Source organism: Eucyclogobius newberryi, unplaced genomic scaffold, assembly GCF_026437365.1.
Source record: "Eucyclogobius newberryi isolate DKJ021-1_F unplaced genomic scaffold, fEucNew1.0.hap1 SCAF_12, whole genome shotgun sequence".
NCBI classification, from domain to species: Eukaryota; Metazoa; Chordata; class Actinopteri; order Gobiiformes; family Gobiidae; genus Eucyclogobius; species Eucyclogobius newberryi.
The window spans coordinates 21,088,509-21,109,478 of record NW_027315746.1 but is presented as its reverse complement, the minus strand read 5'-3'; the positions used below and the strand labels follow the sequence as shown (position 1 = coordinate 21,109,478).

Genomic DNA, 20,970 nt, shown 5'->3' with positions numbered 1-20,970 from the left:
AGGCGAGATGGCAAACTCCTCTTTTGTGTACTACTGTAAACAGTCACATGGGGTGAAAGTTCTGTTGTTGTGTCAGACCAAAAATAAGGCCTGGAGGAATAACAAATTAAGCATACAGGAAAGTCCCGGGTTTGCATATAAAATCTAAAAATAGAATCAAATATGGCTGAAGAAATTATTATTTAACTAACAATTAAGTTGAACTCTACTTTCAATATTTACAAAGTAGGTCATGTTTTCAAAATTATGTCTATAATAATTCAAACATTTAATGCTAAATCATGCAGCATCCCACTTTGCACAGCCTATCATCTGAGCTTCAGGACCTGTGAGGGGAATAGTGCTGACTCTGAATAAAGCTAAGAACAGAAAATAGACCCTCTGGGGAAGGCACAGGTTGACTTACCATGGTCTAATTTGTGTGTGTACATGCGCCGCTGCAACTTGATATATTTGCCGATGTGCTGATCAAATTTCATGCAGAAAGCCTTCCTAATGTCTGTGTATGTTCATTCTTTCAAAGGTCTGATAGCATCTTCCTGGTCCTCATCCCTGACTAAAGTCTTAGTTTCCGCTCAAAAGATGAAGCTCAAAGAAGACATAAACCCGCTCCTACTGCAGGTCTTCCGGTCGGTGGTATGGGTCTACTCTGTCATCACCTTTATTCCCTGGTATTTCTTCTCCGGGGCTAACACTAACTTGGAAAGAGCTCAGCGGATGAAGGCAAGGTCAATCAGTGGAAACCTGGCAGGTCCGTACAGGGCGGTAAACTGCCAAGGCAAACTGGTGGCTTGGTTGCACCCTGGGGTGGACACTCTGGACAAAATGTTTGAATATGCCACCAAGAGGTTCCCCCAGAGAGACTGTCTGGGCACAAGAGAAGTGCTGAGTGAGGAGGATGAGGTGCAGCCCAATGGCAAGGTGTTCAAAAAGGTAAGGAAACATTTAAACTATCTTCATATGTTATTATTGTCTGGCTTAGGTTACTATCTCATTATTAAATTGAATACATTAAATAGAAAATGAATATCTGAAAAGTCAAAATTCTGGAATTTAAAAAATGTTAGATCAGTTGATTAAGGTAAACTTTATTTGGTCATTTGTACTACAGCAGGTGGTTCAGAAACATGTGCAGAAGACTTAAGTTATATTGGGATAAAGATGCCATCACATTTTTCTCAAAGGGTTTTAGTTTGAAGTATTTTGCCCATAGGCTTTTATAAGAAAGACGGGGCAGATATAAATTAATTGGAGAGAAGAATGGGGAGTGACATTCAGCAGTCAGAGCCGAGAATTAAATTAATGAATAAAAGCTGAGGCCGGCACAAAGCCCAGCATATTTGCTGCAGCTTAGACCGCTTTACTATCATTCAGCTCAGTTCTCAAGTAAAATGTTTTGCAAGAGAATCACTTGAAGATTGTTCTGCAGTTTTATACGTCTTATTTTGTCAGGACTCACTCGTTGTTGTCTTTCCAAATGTGATGATAGAATACAGTGTTTGAGCTTTTTTCTAATTATGTTTTTTGTTGAACATTTTCTAAAAAAGTTGCAAATTTTCAAAATGTTCAACTCCTATTCCCCACTTATTCTTTTGTTGTTCATGGTATCAGAACTATTGACAAGGAATAGTCTTTGTTGGATATTTGCAAATCTGTAAACATCCTGCAGAGGGCACTAAAGTCCTGCTTTTATGCATCCCCTAACCTCCATCTTTATATGATCTGCTTGCTACACCTGGAACAATGCATCTTTCCTTTTGGTCAATGTTCCTGTATAAATAAATACCATACCATGTGTATGCCTGTGATCAAATCAAAGTCAATTTAAATGTTGTCTGAATCCATCTTCTTTTTTTTCTTGATCTAAAAACGTATCACCCCCACAGTGTGACGTCGCTGCAAAGTATCATCAAACTAAATCATTATTTTGTTTTGTTTGACATATTATAGGTCATTTTGGGTAACTACAATTGGCTGAGCTATGAAGAAACCTACCAAGCAGCGCAGAGCTTTGGCAGTGGCCTGGCAGCTCTCGGACAGAAGCCTCAGTGCAACATCGCCATCTTCTGTGAGACCAGGGCAGAGTGGATTCTGGCAGCTCTAGCCTGTTTTATGTACAATTTTCGATGTAAGTCACAGCCTACTAAGAGCATCCAAATAATAGAGCTGTGACATTTTCCGGCATTTAATATTGTTTTTTTCCCTAGTGGTGACTTTATATTCTACTCTGGGACTCACGGCCATTGCCCACGGGTTGAATGAAACCGAGGTGACCCACATCATCACAAGCAAAGACCTGCTGCAGAGTCGCCTCAAGGTGGTGCCTATAGTAACATTTGCAACTAGCGCACTCGTCTATATCCTCTCATGTTGCTAAGTTACTGCTTCTTTTCAATGGCCTCGGAGCTTTACACACGTGCTAATGACTCTTTTCTCACTCTTTTTATTCACGCACTTACTTAGGCAATACTGTGCGACGTGCCAAGGCTCCAGTACATTATCGTAGTTGATAGCAAACCCACGAGCTGGCCCGACCTCCCCAGAGGCATCGTGGTGAAGAACATGGATACCGTCAGGGACCTGGGCTCTAAACCTGACAACAGTGAGTATTCATACAGGTGGATTAAACAGTTGTTTTTTAATCCGGTCGAGCAAACGGAAGTGCACTGAGACTAATACACAGTCCACACCCTAATGTTTGATTGAAGTGATTTGAGGCGCGACACAGCAAGCGTGAGGTCGAATGAGCTTTTTCCACAGCCGTGGTTCCTCTGGGCATTAATACTTTGCACATATGGCCCTATTGATTGCATGACTAAAAATAGCTTGCAACTAAACGTATGGCAGCATTCTTGGCCTGCTAATATTGAGTTGTGCAGTCTCTTTATTAGACACACATAGCTACAAGTTACAAACATGGTGTGTAAGGAGACTCAAATGAGCTCAGAAACAACACTTCATAGGAGGTAGAAATAACTCTTTGTGAGGTATTATTCTTTTTTTATATTTATTATTATTATTATTATTATTACTACAAGAACTCACAAACACATTCTAATGCATTTCTCATGTCAGAGAAACAAGTGCATTTAAGATAATTATACAGTAGTTTCAGAAAAGATGGGTTAGGGCAATCATGTACATTTTGCATATCTAACTGACCAATGTGTGAGAGTCTTGTTTTAAATAGAAAACCTTAAATGTATTTGTGTCTTGTACTGTTACTGTGACTATGACTTCATTGCCTGACGTGGTTTCTAGACGGTAAACCCAGTTCTTTGCTCCATTTCCTCCCTCATTTTTGCAGTTTCAGTTGACCGCAGACTGCCAGTGCCCTCAGACACCGCAGTTATCATGTATACCAGCGGCTCAACTGGCATCCCCAAGGGTGTCATGATCTCCCATGGCAACATCATCGCCTGCATCACCGGCATGGCTGAGCGAGTGCCTAACCTCAAGTATGTTCAATTCAGATTGTTTTCTTACTCTTATGGACTAAACACAGCATTTGAATGTGCCTTTCTTAAATAACATGACTGAGAATCCGTGTACATTTCTCTCCAGTGAAACGGACACGTACATCGGTTACCTGCCGTTAGCCCACGTGTTAGAGCTCAGTGCTGAACTGGTCTGCGTGTCTCATGGCTGTCGCATTGGCTACTCTTCCCCCCAAACCCTTGCTGATCAGGTAAAAACACTTTAATTTTATCATTTTATTATTACTTATTATATTGAATGTTGCGTTCTTTTTAGTCTACCAAGATAAAGAAAGGCAGTAAAGGGGACACAAGTGTGCTCAAACCTACACTGATGGCTGCTGTACCGGTAGATGCTGTTGAAATATTGAACTTTTTGTACGTTTTAAGAGTTTCGATTGTCATTTATTTATTATCTAGTCCTTTGTGTGTGTAGGAAATTATGGATCGGATTTATAAGAATGTCATGACTAAAGTGGAAGAGATGAGTAAGTTCCAGAAGACGCTCTTTGTTCTAGCATACAACTATAAAATGGAGCAGATTTCAAAGGGATACAGCACACCTCTCTGCGACAGGTTAGTAACATGAGCCAATTCCTCTTTGGACGCATCCATGTCAAAAAGATTTAACATTTGTCTTTTTGACATATTTTTCTTAACCCGACAGGCTGGTTTTTAAGCGTGTCCGTGCGCTGCTCGGAGGACACACACGGCTCTTGCTTTCTGGAGGCGCTCCTCTCTCTGCAGCCACACAGCGTTTCATGAACATCTGTCTCTGCTGCTCCGTGGGCCAGGGTTATGGCCTGACCGAGACGTGCGGTGCAGGCACCATCAGCGAGGGTAGGCTCATTATGTAAAAGTGTTTTTTGCTTTTAGGCTCCTCTGGGAAATTAAGAGAGGAGACAAAAGAAACGTCTGTTTTCTGAAACTATAGGTCTGTTAGTCACATTTGTGATGTTTTTCAGCTTGGGACTACAGCACAGGGCGAGTCGGTGCACCACTTGTGTGTTCTGAGATCCAACTAAAAGACTGGCAAGAAGGTAAGCCACACATCAAACTGTACAGAGTGCACTGAATGATTGGGACAATCTTCAGTGTGAAGTTTTAACGATTTCTATGTCCTCTCCTAGGGGGGTACTACAGCACAGACAAGCCCAACCCACGAGGGGAAATTTTAATTGGTGGACCCAATGTTACCATGGGTTACTACAAAAATGCAGGAAAGAAGCAAGATGATTTCTATGTAGATGGAAACGGCCAGCGATGGTTCTGCACTGGAGATATTGGAGAGTTTCACTCTGACGGATGCCTCAAAATCATTGGTAGGTTATTCCTAAAACCTTATGCACGTAATAGATTGTACCAAATGCTGTAAATAAGAGTTTTCTCATAGATCGCAAGAAGGACCTGGTGAAGCTGCAGGCTGGTGAATATGTTTCTCTGGGGAAAGTGGAAGCTGTCCTGAAAAACTGTGCTCTTATTGACAACATCTGTGCCTATGCGAACAGGTAATCTTAATGTTTGTTATTTTGGAAAAAAACAACAACTTTACTTTTACTTACTTTAATACTTAATATTTACTTCCAGTGACCAGTCCTATGTGATCAGTTTTGTGGTGCCTAATCAAAAGCAGCTAATGGCACTTGCAGAGCAGAAGCAAGTGATGGGCTCATGGGAAGAGCTTTGCAACAACGCTCAGATAGAAAAAGAGGTGCTCCGAGTCATCACTGAAGCTGCAATTTTTGGTAACAACAGAAAGCTTTACAGATCATACTTTATCACTTCTGAAACACTGTGTCAAATCTTTCATGAACATCCATTATTCTTGCTGAAATGCTCCAATTCGTTTGTGACACTTTAATATACTGTAACTACGGGGATTATTTTCCCTTCAAGCCTTTTTCTGCCTCTTTTATAGCCTTATTGCAATAGTCTATATATTGCTACAAATCAGTCATGTATATATTTTTAAATATTTCTTTTCACTATAGGAAAGCTGGAGCGGTTCGAGATCCCCAAGAAGATCCGTCTGAGCTCTGAGCCCTGGACTCCGGAGACTGGATTAGTTACTGACGCATTTAAACTCAAGCGCAAGGAGCTCAAAACACACTACCAGGAGGACATCGAGAGAATGTACGGCGGGAAATAACACTCAGAAAACATAACTTTATATTTGCACACATACTTGATGAGTTCAGATACCACTAACAGGATGAAGACTTCATTATTCTTTAGACAAACACACACTCCTCCTCGGCTTTCCTTCACCAGCTTCTATCAAAGAAGGAAAAGAACTTGAATCCATCCTTATGCTCCATGACATGACTGAACGACAGTAGATCCCCCAACTAAACCAGGCATGGGGCGCCACACTATTTTCCTCTTTTGGACCAATTTAGCCCTTAGAGTTGCCATGACAACCGAGGCAGCGCATAAAGTCCGGGCGACTTGAAGAGAAACAAATGTCAGGCTGTGTGGATCAATGTCCTCATGTCCTGTCTGTTGCTTTTTAATATATTCCATCCTTTGTTTGTCCCCTCGTCTCCTATCGTCGTCTCAGATTGTTGTGCAGGTGTCTCACAGGGAAAGTGGGAGGAAGAATCCAGGTTGGAACATATGCAGGGATTTATTTTTTATCTGTTACATTTTATGAGGAATCGGTTTTACAAAGAGGAATGTTCTTGAATGCTTTTTCATACCGTTTGTATTTTCTTTGGTTTTATAATGCTCTTACTTGCTTTATTTGTATCCCAAAGGATTTTGCTTTGGCCATGTTTGTTCTGACGGCCTTCACTGTAACGGTTAAATGAGATTTATGTTCTGTTGTTGTCCAGGTTTTTATTGGTTTACTGATATGGCCCAACCACATCTGCCACTAACACATTCCCAAGTCTCGATCAACACACCGTAGGGACTCCAAGGGAACCTAGCCTGTACCGTAGTCACATATAGTGAGTCTTTGAGAGCTTTTGAATTCCATCCTTTCAGTGAGATTTTTGTGTTCTCATTTTGCGCCTTTTAGATCTAGTTAACTTTTTTCTACTTTCAGTAATGACATATGAAATGATTGTGCAATATTTATACACAAATTATTACAAAGTATTTAGGAAGGACGTTGCCTCTCCTTTAGTGTATGAATGTTTTAGTGCCTCTTTACTGAAGGCTTATAAAAGGCCAAAAAGGCTTGTGAAATTTAAAATCATGTAGGAACGGTTGACACTGACTGGAAAGTCTAAATGTAATCCATTGTGCAAAAAGAAACACTGATATTTGGCTATTTAGAAACTGCATGATGAAATATGCGCAAATGCCAAAGTGCTTGAGCGTAAACTTGAAATTGGTGTTTGAAAACTACACTCCGGTTAAAACAACAGAAGACATCATAGCAAAAGCTTGCCACGGAGAGAAGAAATAATGTCTATATTCAGATTGCGTGTTATATTGTATGTGTAATGTATATGTAAAAAGGGTTGATTCTTTTTTTTTTTTACTGCCATTTATATATTTAACCACATAAACCAGTTTCTGGTGTTTGACATTATACACGTGTTTTTGAGCTGCTTGGTTTGTTATTTACATTTCGTGGGCAGAAACATGCAAGAGGTGCCTACCTTGAATGCAACATTTAATTTGCTATTAACAACTGTTGGACTGATGACGGTAAAATCAGGTTAAACTAACCAGATGCCTGCAGTGGTTGCATTTGTTGCATGACAACATTTTGACTTTAGGGGCCCCCATTTTTCTTTTTTTTTGAAGTTACTGAAAAAGTCAATGGCTTCCTGTGCTGTTTGCTGCTCTCCCTCTGCCTGGCTAGAGGCGCTAGTTGCCTTTCTTACACACATGAGCTGTCGGCAGGGTTTTAAGAATGTGAAGTGCTCCTCCAAAACCTTTTTTCCTGTTCTGTGTTGATTAGCCTACTGACAGCGACCATTTGGATAATTGGCTGGTGGTGCGTATGCGATCCACTGCTGTTGTAAATATGGGAGGCAGTTTCTTCATGACTCATGTGCAGGCGTAAATTCTCCCAGCATATTTAATAATCTTTGTTACTGACCAGTTTTGGTTTATCTTTTTGTTTTTGTGTGGTTCAGTTGCCCTTTAAGCTGGGCCTCTTGAAAGTGTCTCCTTTTTATTTATTTGTGATTTGGCCTTGAAAAATTATGTAATAAAATTTGTCTTGTAAGTATCTCTTGTCTGTGAAGGGTTAAGGATGACCTATAGCATCTTGATTAGAATCATCCTCAAAACCGAGGTTTCTATGGCAACCAAGGCCAGTCATATTGTGCGTATGGTGTCTTCAAGTGCAAACAAAACATGCGCTTCTGGGAATCAATGCTCAATAAAAGGTAGTAAACAAGGTATTGTCTCCATGGCACAGTCGTCAATGGTGTTTTCACAAACCTGTGAAATCTTGCAATTATCTCTACAAGAACCCCCTTCCTTTGGCACAGATGGGTGGTTCCTGTGTGACATTAGATCATCAATATATCATTCCTATCTTTTCCAAACGCTAACATAATAAATAAATAAACCACCCATCAGGCAACACCCAGAAAAAAAAATTACAATAAATGTACTATATCATTTTATGGTCAGTTTTATCCTTCATAAAAGAAAAAACAACGTAATGTTCAAAATGAACATTATCACCTACATTTCCTATGCACTGTGCAGTAATTGCTGAGCCAAACTACAACGAAGCCTTAGCATGCAGCTGATTCATATCCTGCTTGTTTTTGTCAATAAAACAACAGAACATGGACATGAGCCACTCTCTGCATTTCATCCATCTATCAGAGCAGTCCTTATGGGACCGGAGTGAGTCAGAGGCATAATGCTCTGCTCATTAACCCACAGATTCTGACGCACACACACCACAGTCACCGGCCACAGTGAAAACAAGAGACAACTTTTTTCAGTATAGTTACCCTGTATCCTTAACTAGGCTGTTTTTAGCCAAGTAGGATTGTTCAGTAAATGTTAGTATTTATTTTGGGGGCATTTACTCTTGGTCCTGGTTTTGTCTTACTTTTCAGCCTTTTTTCAGTCCTGGTCTAGGGGTTCAGTCCCAGTTCAGACCCGCATCTGTACAGTACAGCTGGAATAATAAACACTTGCAAATGCACCCTATATTTTGAGCTGTACTGTTTCCTTATACAAAGACAGCAGTAGCAGTGAATCCAGTTAAGTCTATTGGTTGAATGAAGAAATGATTGCTCTCGTTCACAATTTTGTACTTGGATAAAAAGGCACAGCACTGCTTGAGGAGGGAACACCACCCGATTTTCTCCATTCAGAAATTATTGCTTTGTTTAGAATGTCCATGACGATAAGCAGGTGGTGCCACTAGCCTAAGTTACAGGTCAGATCTGTGGAGAGGCAAACCGGGCACATAGTAAGCAGAAAGTTTTTAAGGAGTTTGAAAACATTAAAAACAACTGTAAGGAGATAAATATTGAGACACTGCATTTAAATAGGAAAAACCCTTTATTTAATTTAAAACGTCTCCTGTTGTTTACCCAAAGTGAATTACGACTGTTCAGTTTAAATAAATGTTAAAATCAATAGATATTTTAATTGCAACTTTGATTTCAATTACAAGGTGAAATATGCATGCAGTAACAATAGTACTGTGAAAATGTATTTTGACCAGATTCAGAGTACTGCTTTGTCCTCTTTCCTGTGTTTGATCTTCTTCTGTCTGCCGCTCTCTCTCTGGTTCAGTGGATATATGACTCAGCAAAGCACTCAAAACATATAGAAACTTCAACCGTTGAACTTAATGAACTGCCTTTGTGTGCCAGGAATATAAGGATTGGCTTTAGATTTGTGGGCAGAGCTTGGTGAATGATTTCTGCAGGATGTGATTAGATCTAAAGCCAAGAGCTAAAATGAAAAAAGACTGCACAAATAATGCAGAGAATCGATTTGACCAATGACAGGTGAAGGCAATGTTACCGAGCACATTTGGTCCACAACGCTGATACAGAAGAAACAGGGAATGAAGTCTTGATGACGGTGAGACCCACTGCTGATGAGGGGGTGTTTCCTGTCTGCAGTCGAATCCATCAACAGTTTGAAGCATCAACAGCAGATGAAACATTTGGGGAAGGAATAGAAAGAAAATACTCTTTGGTATAATGCAAACACTGTAAAATACTAACTAATACCATAGCCAAATCAAATAGTCTTTTTTATTTATTTTTTTTTATAATCAAAATGCCACTGCATGAGTAGCTTTAAAGGGCCATGTGTGGCTCTTGAGACAGTGGTTGCAGACCCCCAGACAAGTGAGGATGTCATCAAAAATCTCTCCGAGCAACGTTTGGCAACCGCTGCTGTATAATAATTCATCCTTATCATCCCATCTGTCTGACATCTTTCTCAAAACTGAGATATGGTATAGAGCACAGGATTGTGTGTTGTCAAACATAATTTTCATTTAGCCTAACATTCAACTAAAAGGGATTTTAGGATGTTAAATTGTAAACTTAGTATTATATACTATAATATCAAAATATTGTGACACTATAGTGTGATAAACGTATTTACTAGATCCAGCAGCTTGTCGAGATGTTCCACAGCTCTTTTGTTTTCTTTGTTATATAATGTTTGGTCTAATCTAATGCATCTCTATGAATGTTTTGCACGCTTGCATCAGACAACACTTTTTTTTTTTAGCTCTATTAGGGACAGGCCAGAGCCATTGTGTCTAATATCAATTTAATATAAATTAATATAAATTATGAGCAGAATTAGGTAGGATTACTTTATTCTGATGTCGTGAGCTCCTGTGTGACTCAGAGCCTCAGAACCTACATCCGGCTCCAGTCATAGAGACCCATATCCAGACCACTGCTGAGCTCACTCATTGTACTCAGCCAAGCCCCCTGCTCTTAGGGAGACCCCTGGACCAGAGGAGATCCCCGGACTTTAGAAGATCCCCGGACTTTAGGAGTTCCCAGTCTTGACGAGATCCTCAGACTTGAAGAGATCTCTGGATTTGAGGAGATCCTTGGACTTGCGTATATTCACTGATTTGAGGAGATCCCTGGACTTGAAGAGATCCCTGGACTTGAAGAGATCCCTGGACTTGAAGAGATCCCTGGACTTGAAGAGATCCCTGGACTTGAAGAGATCCCTGGACTTGAGGAGATCCCTTATCTCCAATCATTAAATTGCTTGTGCAACATTTTTGTGTGATGCATTCTTATATGAACAGGTTTTTAATCTCTCGCACTACAACCACATACTTATCTTGAATCTTGATTTAAAATATACTAATTATTAGATAGTGTATATTTTAAGCAGCATTCATATACAGATTCATCACAATCACACTACAGGTGTTAAAACTTAACTGCACTTAACTTATGTAGTGCACCTTAAAGGTCCTATATTATTAAAATTGACTACTGTGTGCTTTCAGCCATGCTAGACTGTTTCCTCATCAAAAATATACCTGGAGTTGTGTTTTGTTTCATTCACATGTTTTTGTTTGAGTAGTCTTGCATTATTAATTATTGCCTACATCGCTACCTTATGATGTCATTAAGTGGTCATTGCTTTACACTATACTGCACTAGTAACCTTAAGTTGTTACCTTTCTGAGGGGAATGTTTTAGTTTTACCTACTGTTGAGTTGAAATTGCCCCAGAAAGTCTCTGATATCTTCTGATGCACCGAGAAATGAAGAGTTGAAGGCTAAAACAATGGCTGTAGCTTCAAAGGTAGACAGACTGAATTTATGCAAATGATTTTAGTATCGGTGAATAGAGTTTAAAAACACAGTATTACCACTGTGTAAAAACATGTGTATTTGTGTGTTAAACATGTCTGAATCAAACAAAACACAGCTCCAGGGATGGTTTTGATGAGGAAATATTATAACACAGATCAGTAATTAGAGTTATGTAGTACCGGTAGTTGTTTTTAATCATTTTTAATCATGAAGCCTTTTTTCCAATTGCACTGTGTACATGCACACACCCCGCAGTTTGTGTTTTTCAGGGAGCGGTTGGCAGCACTGGTCCAACACCGAGCTCTCTCGCAGCTTAGCCGGGTCATAGCGAGCCAATTGAGGAACGTGTAAGGTCTGGTAATGAGGCTGGACAGAGCCTAAAGACAGGAGAGGGAGGGCAGGCTACTGATACGTCTATGCGATGACTCACCCGCGCCTGGATATTTATAGTATCAGAAAGGAGGAGGAAGAGGGTGGGAGAGGAGAAGTGAAGTCTCAAAGTAAAAAGACGCTTGGGACGCAGCCAGAGAGTGATGAAGGGAGAGACTACAGATAAAGCATCTAGAAGTGAAAAGGAGGAAGAGGAGGAGAAGATGCAGAGAGGGGCGGGGCAGGAAAAGAGATGATACAGGGAGAAGTGCAAGATTAGGTGGATAATAGACAAAAATCTGAATCACCGTGTTGCAGAGAATAGCGCAATAAAAGGCACAAAATGGCTCCATTTATTTCCACACAATTTTCTTGTTAGTGTTCATATTTATACTGTATGAGCCATCATTTTGGATGTCACATGTTTTAGGCAACTACATCTGGTCTACATCAGACAGATCTACATCATGATAGCATTTTAATATTCATTCATTTACATAATATTAGAGGCAAGGCACTGTCTTGATCAATGGCACAACAACAGTACCAGAAAAAAGGATAAAACTGCAAACCCTTAGATTGCTGGGGAAACACTTCTTTGTCCCTCTTTCTATTGTCTTGTTTCCTGCATCCTTACCTCCTTTCATTTTCACTTTTCTGTTGTTATCAGTTTGTACTTTGATTACCTGCTGGGAGCCGCTTTGTATGGACACATGTAGAGCACAATAATTCTTCATTTCCTTTCAGTTTCCTTCAAAGCTTCCTTTGCCACATCCTGTACAGTGAATCGATTACCTCCTGCGTGCCACTTAGCAAAGACATACACAGTCTCCAGCATATGACCACATTTAATTGAACAAACTACAGCTCCTTGGATATTCTGGCGGCTGCTGCTGTGAGGACCACGGACATGACAGACGAAGACAGACCGGACACAAAATCCTCCCCGTTGCCTAGACACTGTAACGCTGAGGGGAGCCTATTATATGGCAACATGCACCTCCAATTAGGAAGGCAAATGTAGAAAAGAGCATTTGGATTTGGTGTGAGTAATTAGTTGTTTGAATACACTAGCACATGATTCAAATTTGGAGAGGATTTTCTTCATTAAAATGCTTGCAACGTCAGGCAGTGCGTCACAGGTGCCACGCACAGGCGCTCAAATCTGTGAACACACACACACACAAGTGCTGTACTCCAAGAGGGATGACTCATACAGGGAGGTGCATGTAGCAAGGGTGGGGTGGGGGATCTTTTCTACGTGCTTTTCATATATATATATATATATATATGATGTCTTTTTTATTATTGTTATTATTATTATCATTATTATTACTGATTTTTTCACGGAGTGGAAAATTGAAAATATATATTTTTTTAAATGAAGGCCAGACAAGTGTTGCACAGTAGGGGTTTAGGCTGCAGTATAGCTGTTGAATGTCTCTCCGTACACTTCACCCCCTTTCATGCTTAAATCTGTCCAGTCTAATGAGCCAAAACATATCTTAAAGGTGCACTTTGAAACTTTCTCTGGTGGCCATTCTGCTACCCACTCGTCCCCAAAGAGATTTTGCCCGTTTCATAAAGGGGCAGGAAAACAATCGATGTAAAGAAACAAATAACAACCACTGTTTATCTGACATTCTAAAAGCAAAAAAACTATTGTCCATCTTTCCCTCTCATAAAGCGATTCGTTTCCCCTGAGATGACACTAGACGTTTGCCCTTTTCAAACCACCAACAGCGTCACTTATCCTCATACTTTCCATCCATAACCTGGCGCCCAAACCTTAATGTAGCTCGAGCCATCAAAATCCCGGTTGCTGTCCTACTAATTAGTACAAATGAAATGAGAGAGGGAATGTCATTAATGAAGACGCATACTCGTGAGCAACCTATGAAAGAAGGCATGGCGGTTGTTAGGCGGCGTCACCATGGAGACGCTAGAAAAAGTTGGGCCTTGACAACCAAACGTGTCAATCCCATCACTGCCTCAGCGCAGCGAGCGGAACCTGGGGACGAGGATCAGTGTGTGTCATCCTAGCTAGCGGTGACACAAGTAGGAGTGATTTTCAATACTAGCATCCAAGGTTGAAAGTGAAGTCACGAACATTCAAGTCCTTGGATTGTGGCACAGCAGGAACAAAGTGTGCTTTTGATGAACTGTGATGCTGCAGTGCCCATTATAGTTGATGCCTGGAGCTCTGATAGACGTTTTAGAAAATAGCAGCTGAGGCCCTCTAGACTGGCGCTAGTCTCGAGAAAAGAAATTGTTACACTTTAAAGAGGACATTTTGTGTTTTATTTTCAGGTATTGAACATGATTAGATACAAATTTTCCATTGTGTACATTGGGTAACCGATCTTTTTTTTGCTATATAATAATATAATAATAATGTGCACCTTAGGGAAATTGAGTCCCTATCTGTGTTTAAGTCTTCTTTAAAATGCACTGTTTTTCACAATTTGGAATGTTGACCTTTGTTTTTAAATGTGTTTATTCTGTTTTACCTTGTCTTATGTGCATTTATGTGTTAAGCACTTTGGTCACTTGATCTTAGGGTGCTCTGCAAGTATCACTCAGAGTCCTAATTTGTCCAAAATCATCACAGTTATACACAGTGATTTGTGCGTGGGATAGAGTGTAAAAACTGTGGTTAAAAGAGGAATTTTCTGTGCACTCAAGCCTCAGCTGCACACAAACAGGATTACTCAATCATGTATGGACAAGAAAAATATACAACTTTGAGTAAACTAATGATTAGGGAGCAGTTCTAAAAGTTAATTTTGCATAATATTTCCATGTAAAATCATTGATTAAGTTACACAACCAGAGAAGGATGTCTAATGTTACAAATTTGCCGTGGCAGATTTGCTTAGCACCTGTGTCTATATGGTAATGAGTTTTGCGGATCAGGTACTGTTGAGTTAGGATATTAAATATGCACTGTGCAGTGGGTGGAAATTAATTCTTTGGAGGGCAAGGCGACAAAAAAAGCATCCTGCGGTTATTCGTGTTTACAATGGAATAGAGGACAAAGGGGAGGCCATGCAAAAATGCGAGAGGTGAGGGGTGATGCTTTTCTAATTACAGTTACCATAATATGAATAAATGATTAGAATGTTCTGTCTCACCGTTGGCGCAGATGCTCTTGTCAGTAAGAGCATTTTTCTTGGGTTTTAGCAACGTCATAGTGTGGGGCAAAAGACAGATCCCTCTTCAGATCCTTTTAGCACCAAAAGTCAGTGAGTAGACGCTACAGTAAAAGTTGCTTTAAAATTAAGCAAAACAACTTAAATTAAACAACACAGGACAAAAAAACATGGTGGCTGAACTTTCACATTATACTGTTAAATGTCAAGTATTCAGGTAATGAACAGGCAGAAGAATACAATTGATCTCTATTCAAATATAGACAACTAGAAGAATGAAGGAAAATATATTTTGAGGAGTATATATATATATATATATATATATATATATATATATATATATATATATATATATACATAATTTTTATTTATTTTTGTATTTTTTTTTTATACACAAAACACAACTGGGGACACAACCTAGTAGTATATTTCAGTATTCAAATTGGATTGAAAAAAAACAAACATGCTCCAGCTGTATCCTGACCACGTCCCTCGTCCATGTAACATTGACATAGGAGCCCTGCAGCACTAGTTAAAGGATGGGTCAAATGCCAAGGGCATATTTCTTTACGGTCACAATAATAAAGTCTACAAATGTAAGAAAATGCTCAATTTCAATTGCTCAAAAATGCACTTGTAGTAATTCGGATTGTAAAGGGGAAAGAGAATTTGCTATTCAATGTGAATATTTTGCTGATTGATAAGAACTAAAATGAAAACAGATTTTGATGATCTTCTTTCTTAATACTCAATCCAGTTTGTTGTTCATTACTTCATTTAGTATTCTCACACTGACTAACAAATGCACACTTAGCAGCTGAAAAAGCTGTCGTGCTTCCTGCCAATTAGTCCCCTTACATTGTTAGTAACAGGCTTTAATTGAGTAATGTGGACTAGGAGGTAAAGACAACGAACAACTAGAGGATCCTTAAACTAATTACTATGATTTGTTCTGAGCAGCAAACATGAAGGGAGAGCCGTATGTTAGCCTGAAGAGAGAGACTGTGGATGACGCACATATACAGCAAAGATATGTGCCCTTGAGAGGAATCAGAAAGTTACAGAGCAGATCTTCTTCCACAGAAACCAGAATTGATTTGAGAGGTTTTGGGACTTGTAACGAGTAGAATACATGCATGCGTGTCCTACTAACTATTGTTTATCCTTGTATTCATGAGTTTCAAATTATGCAACATTTCGACGACTTTTTCCCATTCATAAGATTCCATATTTTGTTTTAAACTGGTGCTCACTATGGCAACTGTCCCAATTTTGCATCATTCTAAAAATAGGGCATTGCTTGTTTTGACACAAAGATTTGAAAGATTCTTGTAATTGAAAGACTCTTGTAATCAATGATCAGTAATTGGTACTGTACTGCACTGTATTTAACAAAAACAGTGCAAGAGGCAGTGGGTGTGCATCAATCATGGTAAACCAAGGAAAAAAGATCTGTCCAGTAATTAAGGGGGATAAAAAGGTTATGGTAGTATCATCATGGTAGATACTGTTCTTTTTTTTAGCCTAGAAGAACAACAACAATATAATAAGATATAAGCGTACCAGATGCATTCTCCATTTTGCTACAGACCACACCCTCTCCATACACAGTTGGGACATGATGTATGCTAGTTCAATGAGGCATTATTTGTATGTAATTCAACTGTTTCCATAATGACGTAGCTCCAACTTACATCGGGAAACAAGAATATTCTATTATGCCAGATGTGAACGTAACCTTTAACTGACGGAGGGCACCGGTAAATGTTGTGCAGCTACTGTCCCTCGAGGTGCAGGCTATTTTCTGAATGGAGTCTTGTGATGTCACCGAATGATGCAGTGGGTTTACACAAGCCATAACACAATATACTGGTACTTTGGTTCAAGTTAATTAACATTAAGAAGCCAAGTCACCCATTGTAGCTTTCAATAAAGATAGACAGTTAGACTTAATATACTCACTTGAGAGGAATCAAACAGAGAAGTGGGTGTGTCGTGATAGATGGAGCATAAACAGGAAGCAGAGTAGATGCAGTTTGACATGCAGTGAAAGCTCTTAGAGTCAATGGGGGATCTGATTCAAGCTGCTTGGGGGGGATGCATGCACTTGATAGAATGTGTTGTGACAAAATGTCTTTCGTGTGTCACTTTCTACCAGATGTCAAGCTGTGTTCCCCTCCTCCTTTTTCGGGTCAAGACCTTGTATTTCTTTACATCAGTCCATCATCAGCCCAAGTGCACCAGACAGCAACTTGTTTACCGTCTCTCTCAGTGAGAAAGAGAGGGTTGCTGAACTGCGACAGCAACTCCGCGGTGGTTTAAGCCTGTGAGTCATCGCTGGAGGTTTTTTAACTCTTCAGTGCTCGCGATGGTAGTTGGCTCAAGTATGTTTAAAAATAGCTGCTTTTGGGACCAGACAAAGGATGTTACCTGGAATTAGAAATACATTTTCCACTTGTGTTTTCTACTTTCTTCAGGGACCATTATTTTACCTGGATTTTGTGTTTTGTTCAAATTTCTTTAGAACTGTAAGGATTTCTTTGCCGCCAATTCCAACGTGACACACTCTTATATTCTGCATCTTTAAAGATATGCCGATTGTATCTTGAATGAAAAACAGTACATACATTTCTGTCACAATGAAGAACATTAAGAAAGCCTGGCCTGAATTCAAAGTCCTATACATTCACTACCTGGATACTTATTCAATCTTTCCAGCCAATAGCTCTCTGCTGAGAACCACACGCAGAGCTATTTTTAAAAACAGCCGTGCGTTTTAGCATACCGTATCACAGACCTGAATCATTTATATGGATTTCTCCTCCTCCTCTCCGCCTCTTGAGCGAGGCTATTGCGTACGTGATGACGCGTTGGTCAGGTGTCGCCTCTTATAACGAGGGGAGCTGTCCAAGTGCTGAAAACAGAATCGCGCCAGAGGAGATGCCATACACCTTCTCTACTGTCTGAGCTTTACAAAGGTAAGACAAACAGAGAGCGTTAATTCGGATTGGCCTGCATTATTACAAAAATCACGTTTGATGAAAGGCCAATCCCAATGTAAATCTTTAAATGTAGACAACTGAAAACAATAGTAAATGCAATCGTAACTATCACGAATGACAGAACAAACCGACTGCCAACATAAATATCGTAAATGATGTCGTTTGGTACATGTAGCTGTGCTGGAAATGGATGCTGATGTTGCCAACAATCTCCGGGTGACTCATCCATGGCTGAACGCGTCGTCTCCGTGAAAAGCATAGGCTGCAGCTCGCGCGTCAAAACAGACGGGGGTCTATTAGGAATCAGAACACGACATGTTGTTTGATCGGGTTTCAAGTCGGGTTTAGCGACCACAATATGGACACACCTGATTCTAGAATTCAAGTATAGCCTGCATGCCTATTTCTTCCTGTAAACCTGCGTCGCTGTCTCTTTGTCTACTTTCATTGAATAAGACAAACAATCTTAAGTCATCGCATTTTCTATTAAATAAAAGGAAGAAAATGATAACGAAAAAAATAACAATGTAATTTTCTTTCATAACTTTGTATGTATCAAACTGCCCACGTACATTTAACTGTTATTGATTCGGTGTGTGATTCGGAGTATCTTTGTTTATGTTTCCAGGTAGACAAAAGCCTATAATGCTGCATTTCCACCACAAGTTGCCCACGGGGGGAGCGGCGCTCCTGCTCGCTGCCCTGCTGTGCGTGAGCGCCGTGCAGGCTGCGTCTCTCCCCCGCCACTACAGGCTGAGAGGCGGTGACAGTGATGTTCAGTCGTCCCCGGACATGATGAAAGCCCTGGAGTACATCGAGAACCTGAAACAGCGGAACGAGGGCCGTGGCGAGCCCGCGGATTACGATGAAGTTGAGAAGTTCCGTGTCCTGCTCCAGCTTGCCACACAGCAGCAGCAGGATGACGCCGCGCCAGGCACACTCCAGAGGCAGGACATCACGGCTGAGCAGCTCATGAAGACCCTGCTCCGCTCTCTGCAGGGAGAACCAAGGAGCAGCCCGGCCACATCCAGGAACGACCGGCGTGCGCACAGGCACCGCACTAAAGAGACGGAAACGCCCCAGGGTGCGCCCGTTGATTACAGCAACACACCCCGGGCTCACAAGAAATACCCCCTTATGTTTGAGGATGAGGAGAATACAGACGCCTCAAAACGGGCCACAGAGGACTTGGATGAGCAGTACACACCTCAAAGCCTCGCCAACCTGCGATCCATCTTTGATGAACTGGGGCGCATGCCTATGGTGCAGAAGAGGGCCATGGAAGGAGATGATGAAGACCAAGATGAGGATGTGTTGAGCCTGAGAAGCCAAGCGTATGAGGATGTAGCTGGTGGAGAAGAGTGGGTCCCTGTGGAGGAGAGGGAGGAGACTGAGGAGCTGACGAAGAACAGCCGTGAGGAGGTGGACCGAGCTGTAGACCCAGACAGTGAGGAGGAAGTGGAGGAGGTTCAGCGTAGGGCTAACCAGGAGGAGGGCGATGATGATACTAAACTAGTGGACTACTACCTTCTGAAAGTGTTGGAGATGAGTGATCAGTCACAGAGAAAGAGAGATCTGGAAGGAGAGCAGAAAAAGAGGTTGATCCGTCCCTCAATTGTGGATCCACGCACGGTCAAAGAGCTGCTAGAGCTCTCTCTGAAGCTCCATGTCCCACCACAGGACCTTATTGACATGTTGCTCACAGAGGAACTCCGAAAGCTTCATCGTGAACCCCATGGCCCCACCCGCTTCTCCACCACTACCGGGCAAACCCCCAAAATCAGATACTTCAGCCGCAGGCTGCCTGTGAAGAGCAAGACACCGCCGCCAGAGGATATGGACAGAGAGGACTTCCTAGACATCATCGGAGTGGAGACCATCAGTAATGAGTATCCAGTGATCCAGCGTCCCATGAAAACCTTCCCATCCTCACCCAGGATCACTTCACTTCCAGCTTTGAGCTCAGGGCCAGTCAGAATCCCACCACCATCTGGACGCAGAGAGAATCTGTTCCTTTCGGAGCTCAACAAAATGCCACTCAAGCGTCAAACTGACACAGATGACGAAGATGACGATGTTGAAGATGAGGTGACAACATATCTGGCTGCCAAAATCCTTACAGAATACCCCAACACCATTAGCAAGAGGGACACCCAGGCACAACTCAAAGGACAGTTCCCTTATGAGCTTTACGAGAAGGCCATGAAGGACTACTTAGATCAAAATGAGAAAAGACCAGTGGCCAAGAGGGAGACCGAAGTCCCCACTAATGAGAACGTAAACCCCACAGAAATGCAAAAAGATGCGACATCTGACAAGACACAAGCTCCTCAAACCAACAACGAAGAGGGAGAGGAAAAGGGGAAAGTGGTGGCAGGAATGTAGTCTACGGGTTTGGAGCTCAGACGCACGTGTTTAAGGTTTTAATATACTGTCTTAAAATAAGTTTGGTGGATGTGATCTAGTTTACAGATTTCTATTATAAGTTTAGCTGGTATTATATCTACCCTAATGAAAAAGAACTATAGCAATTTTACCTTTGTAAAATATATAAATATATCAAAGTCCCTATACTTGCTGCAAGAATGTTCTAGAGAGACCATACGAGATTCAAAGGTACAATCTATAGAATACACCTAGTTTGGTCTGTGCCTGTCATTGCCAAATCTGAACACCAATGTATATGAAACCCAAAGTGACGTTTGTGATGTTGTTTGTTTACATGTAAACAGAAAACTGGCCTATATTTTCAAATATAATCCACAGAGTAACAATGATATTTTTCACGAGAAGATTATGTATTCAGTAAAATGCTGCCTGGGCCTTTCGAACTAAAGCTATAGCTATTCCACCTTTTTAGACAACAAAGTGTACACAAAGTATCATGGGACAAAAATATGTGGAGCTGAGAACAAATGTCTATTCAGGGTTAGTGAAATTATTGTTATGTTTGATTATGAGACCGTCGCCTGCCTTCCAAACCTTTCATATTGCATCATGTTGGCCTAACAGTGGTTGTGTTCCGTACGCTCATTTTTAAACCATTTTGTACATGTTCAATAATGTGTATTGAATCACAGAAGAATAAAGCATCAGCGGTATTATTTTTCTCCTCGCTGGGTTCAGTTGCCTTATTAAAACTTGTGCAGCGTGCAATAACAAGTCTGAATGATAACTAATGGGAATAACAAATGAAATGTCAAAATGCATAATTTTAATTTAGAGTA

General features: G+C 40.8%; 2 protein-coding genes across 2 annotated transcripts; both read left to right on the top strand.

The window, feature by feature from the left end:
- Positions 1-527: 527 nt before the first annotated feature.
- Positions 528-7,667, top strand: acsl3b (acyl-CoA synthetase long chain family member 3b). The gene is made up of 14 exons (XM_072441426.1): positions 528-933; positions 1,951-2,128; positions 2,208-2,317; positions 2,464-2,602; positions 3,308-3,458; positions 3,565-3,688; positions 3,754-3,825; positions 3,913-4,052; positions 4,144-4,316; positions 4,442-4,516; positions 4,607-4,798; positions 4,870-4,984; positions 5,064-5,221; positions 5,468-7,667. The coding sequence occupies exons 1-14, from the start codon at positions 583-585 to the stop codon at positions 5,623-5,625; spliced, it is 2,136 nt and encodes a 711-aa protein (XP_072297527.1). The 5' UTR covers positions 528-582; the 3' UTR covers positions 5,626-7,667.
- A 10,683-nt stretch (positions 7,668-18,350) lies between these two features.
- On the top strand, positions 18,351-20,855 carry scg2b (secretogranin II b). The gene has a single exon (XM_072441385.1). It carries the CDS (start codon positions 18,362-18,364, stop codon positions 20,126-20,128), a length of 1,767 nt encoding a protein of 588 aa, XP_072297486.1. The 5' UTR covers positions 18,351-18,361; the 3' UTR covers positions 20,129-20,855.
- The last annotated feature ends 115 nt before the right edge of the window (positions 20,856-20,970 follow it).

What these genes read in the sequence shown, in the direction of transcription:
- scg2b (XM_072441385.1), top strand. Translation starts at nt 18,362, where the DNA reads ATGTTTCCAGGTAGACAAAAGCCTATAATGCTGCATTTCCACCACAAG.
- acsl3b (XM_072441426.1), top strand. Translation starts at nt 583, where the DNA reads ATGAAGCTCAAAGAAGACATAAACCCGCTCCTACTGCAGGTCTTCCGG. An exon ending in GAGCGAGTGCCTAACCTCAA is followed by an intron (nt 3,459 to 3,564) that starts GTATGTTCAATT and finishes ATTTCTCTCCAG; the next exon opens with TGAAACGGACACGTACATCG. An exon ending in CCCAAACCCTTGCTGATCAG is followed by an intron (nt 3,689 to 3,753) that starts GTAAAAACACTT and finishes CGTTCTTTTTAG; the next exon opens with TCTACCAAGATAAAGAAAGG.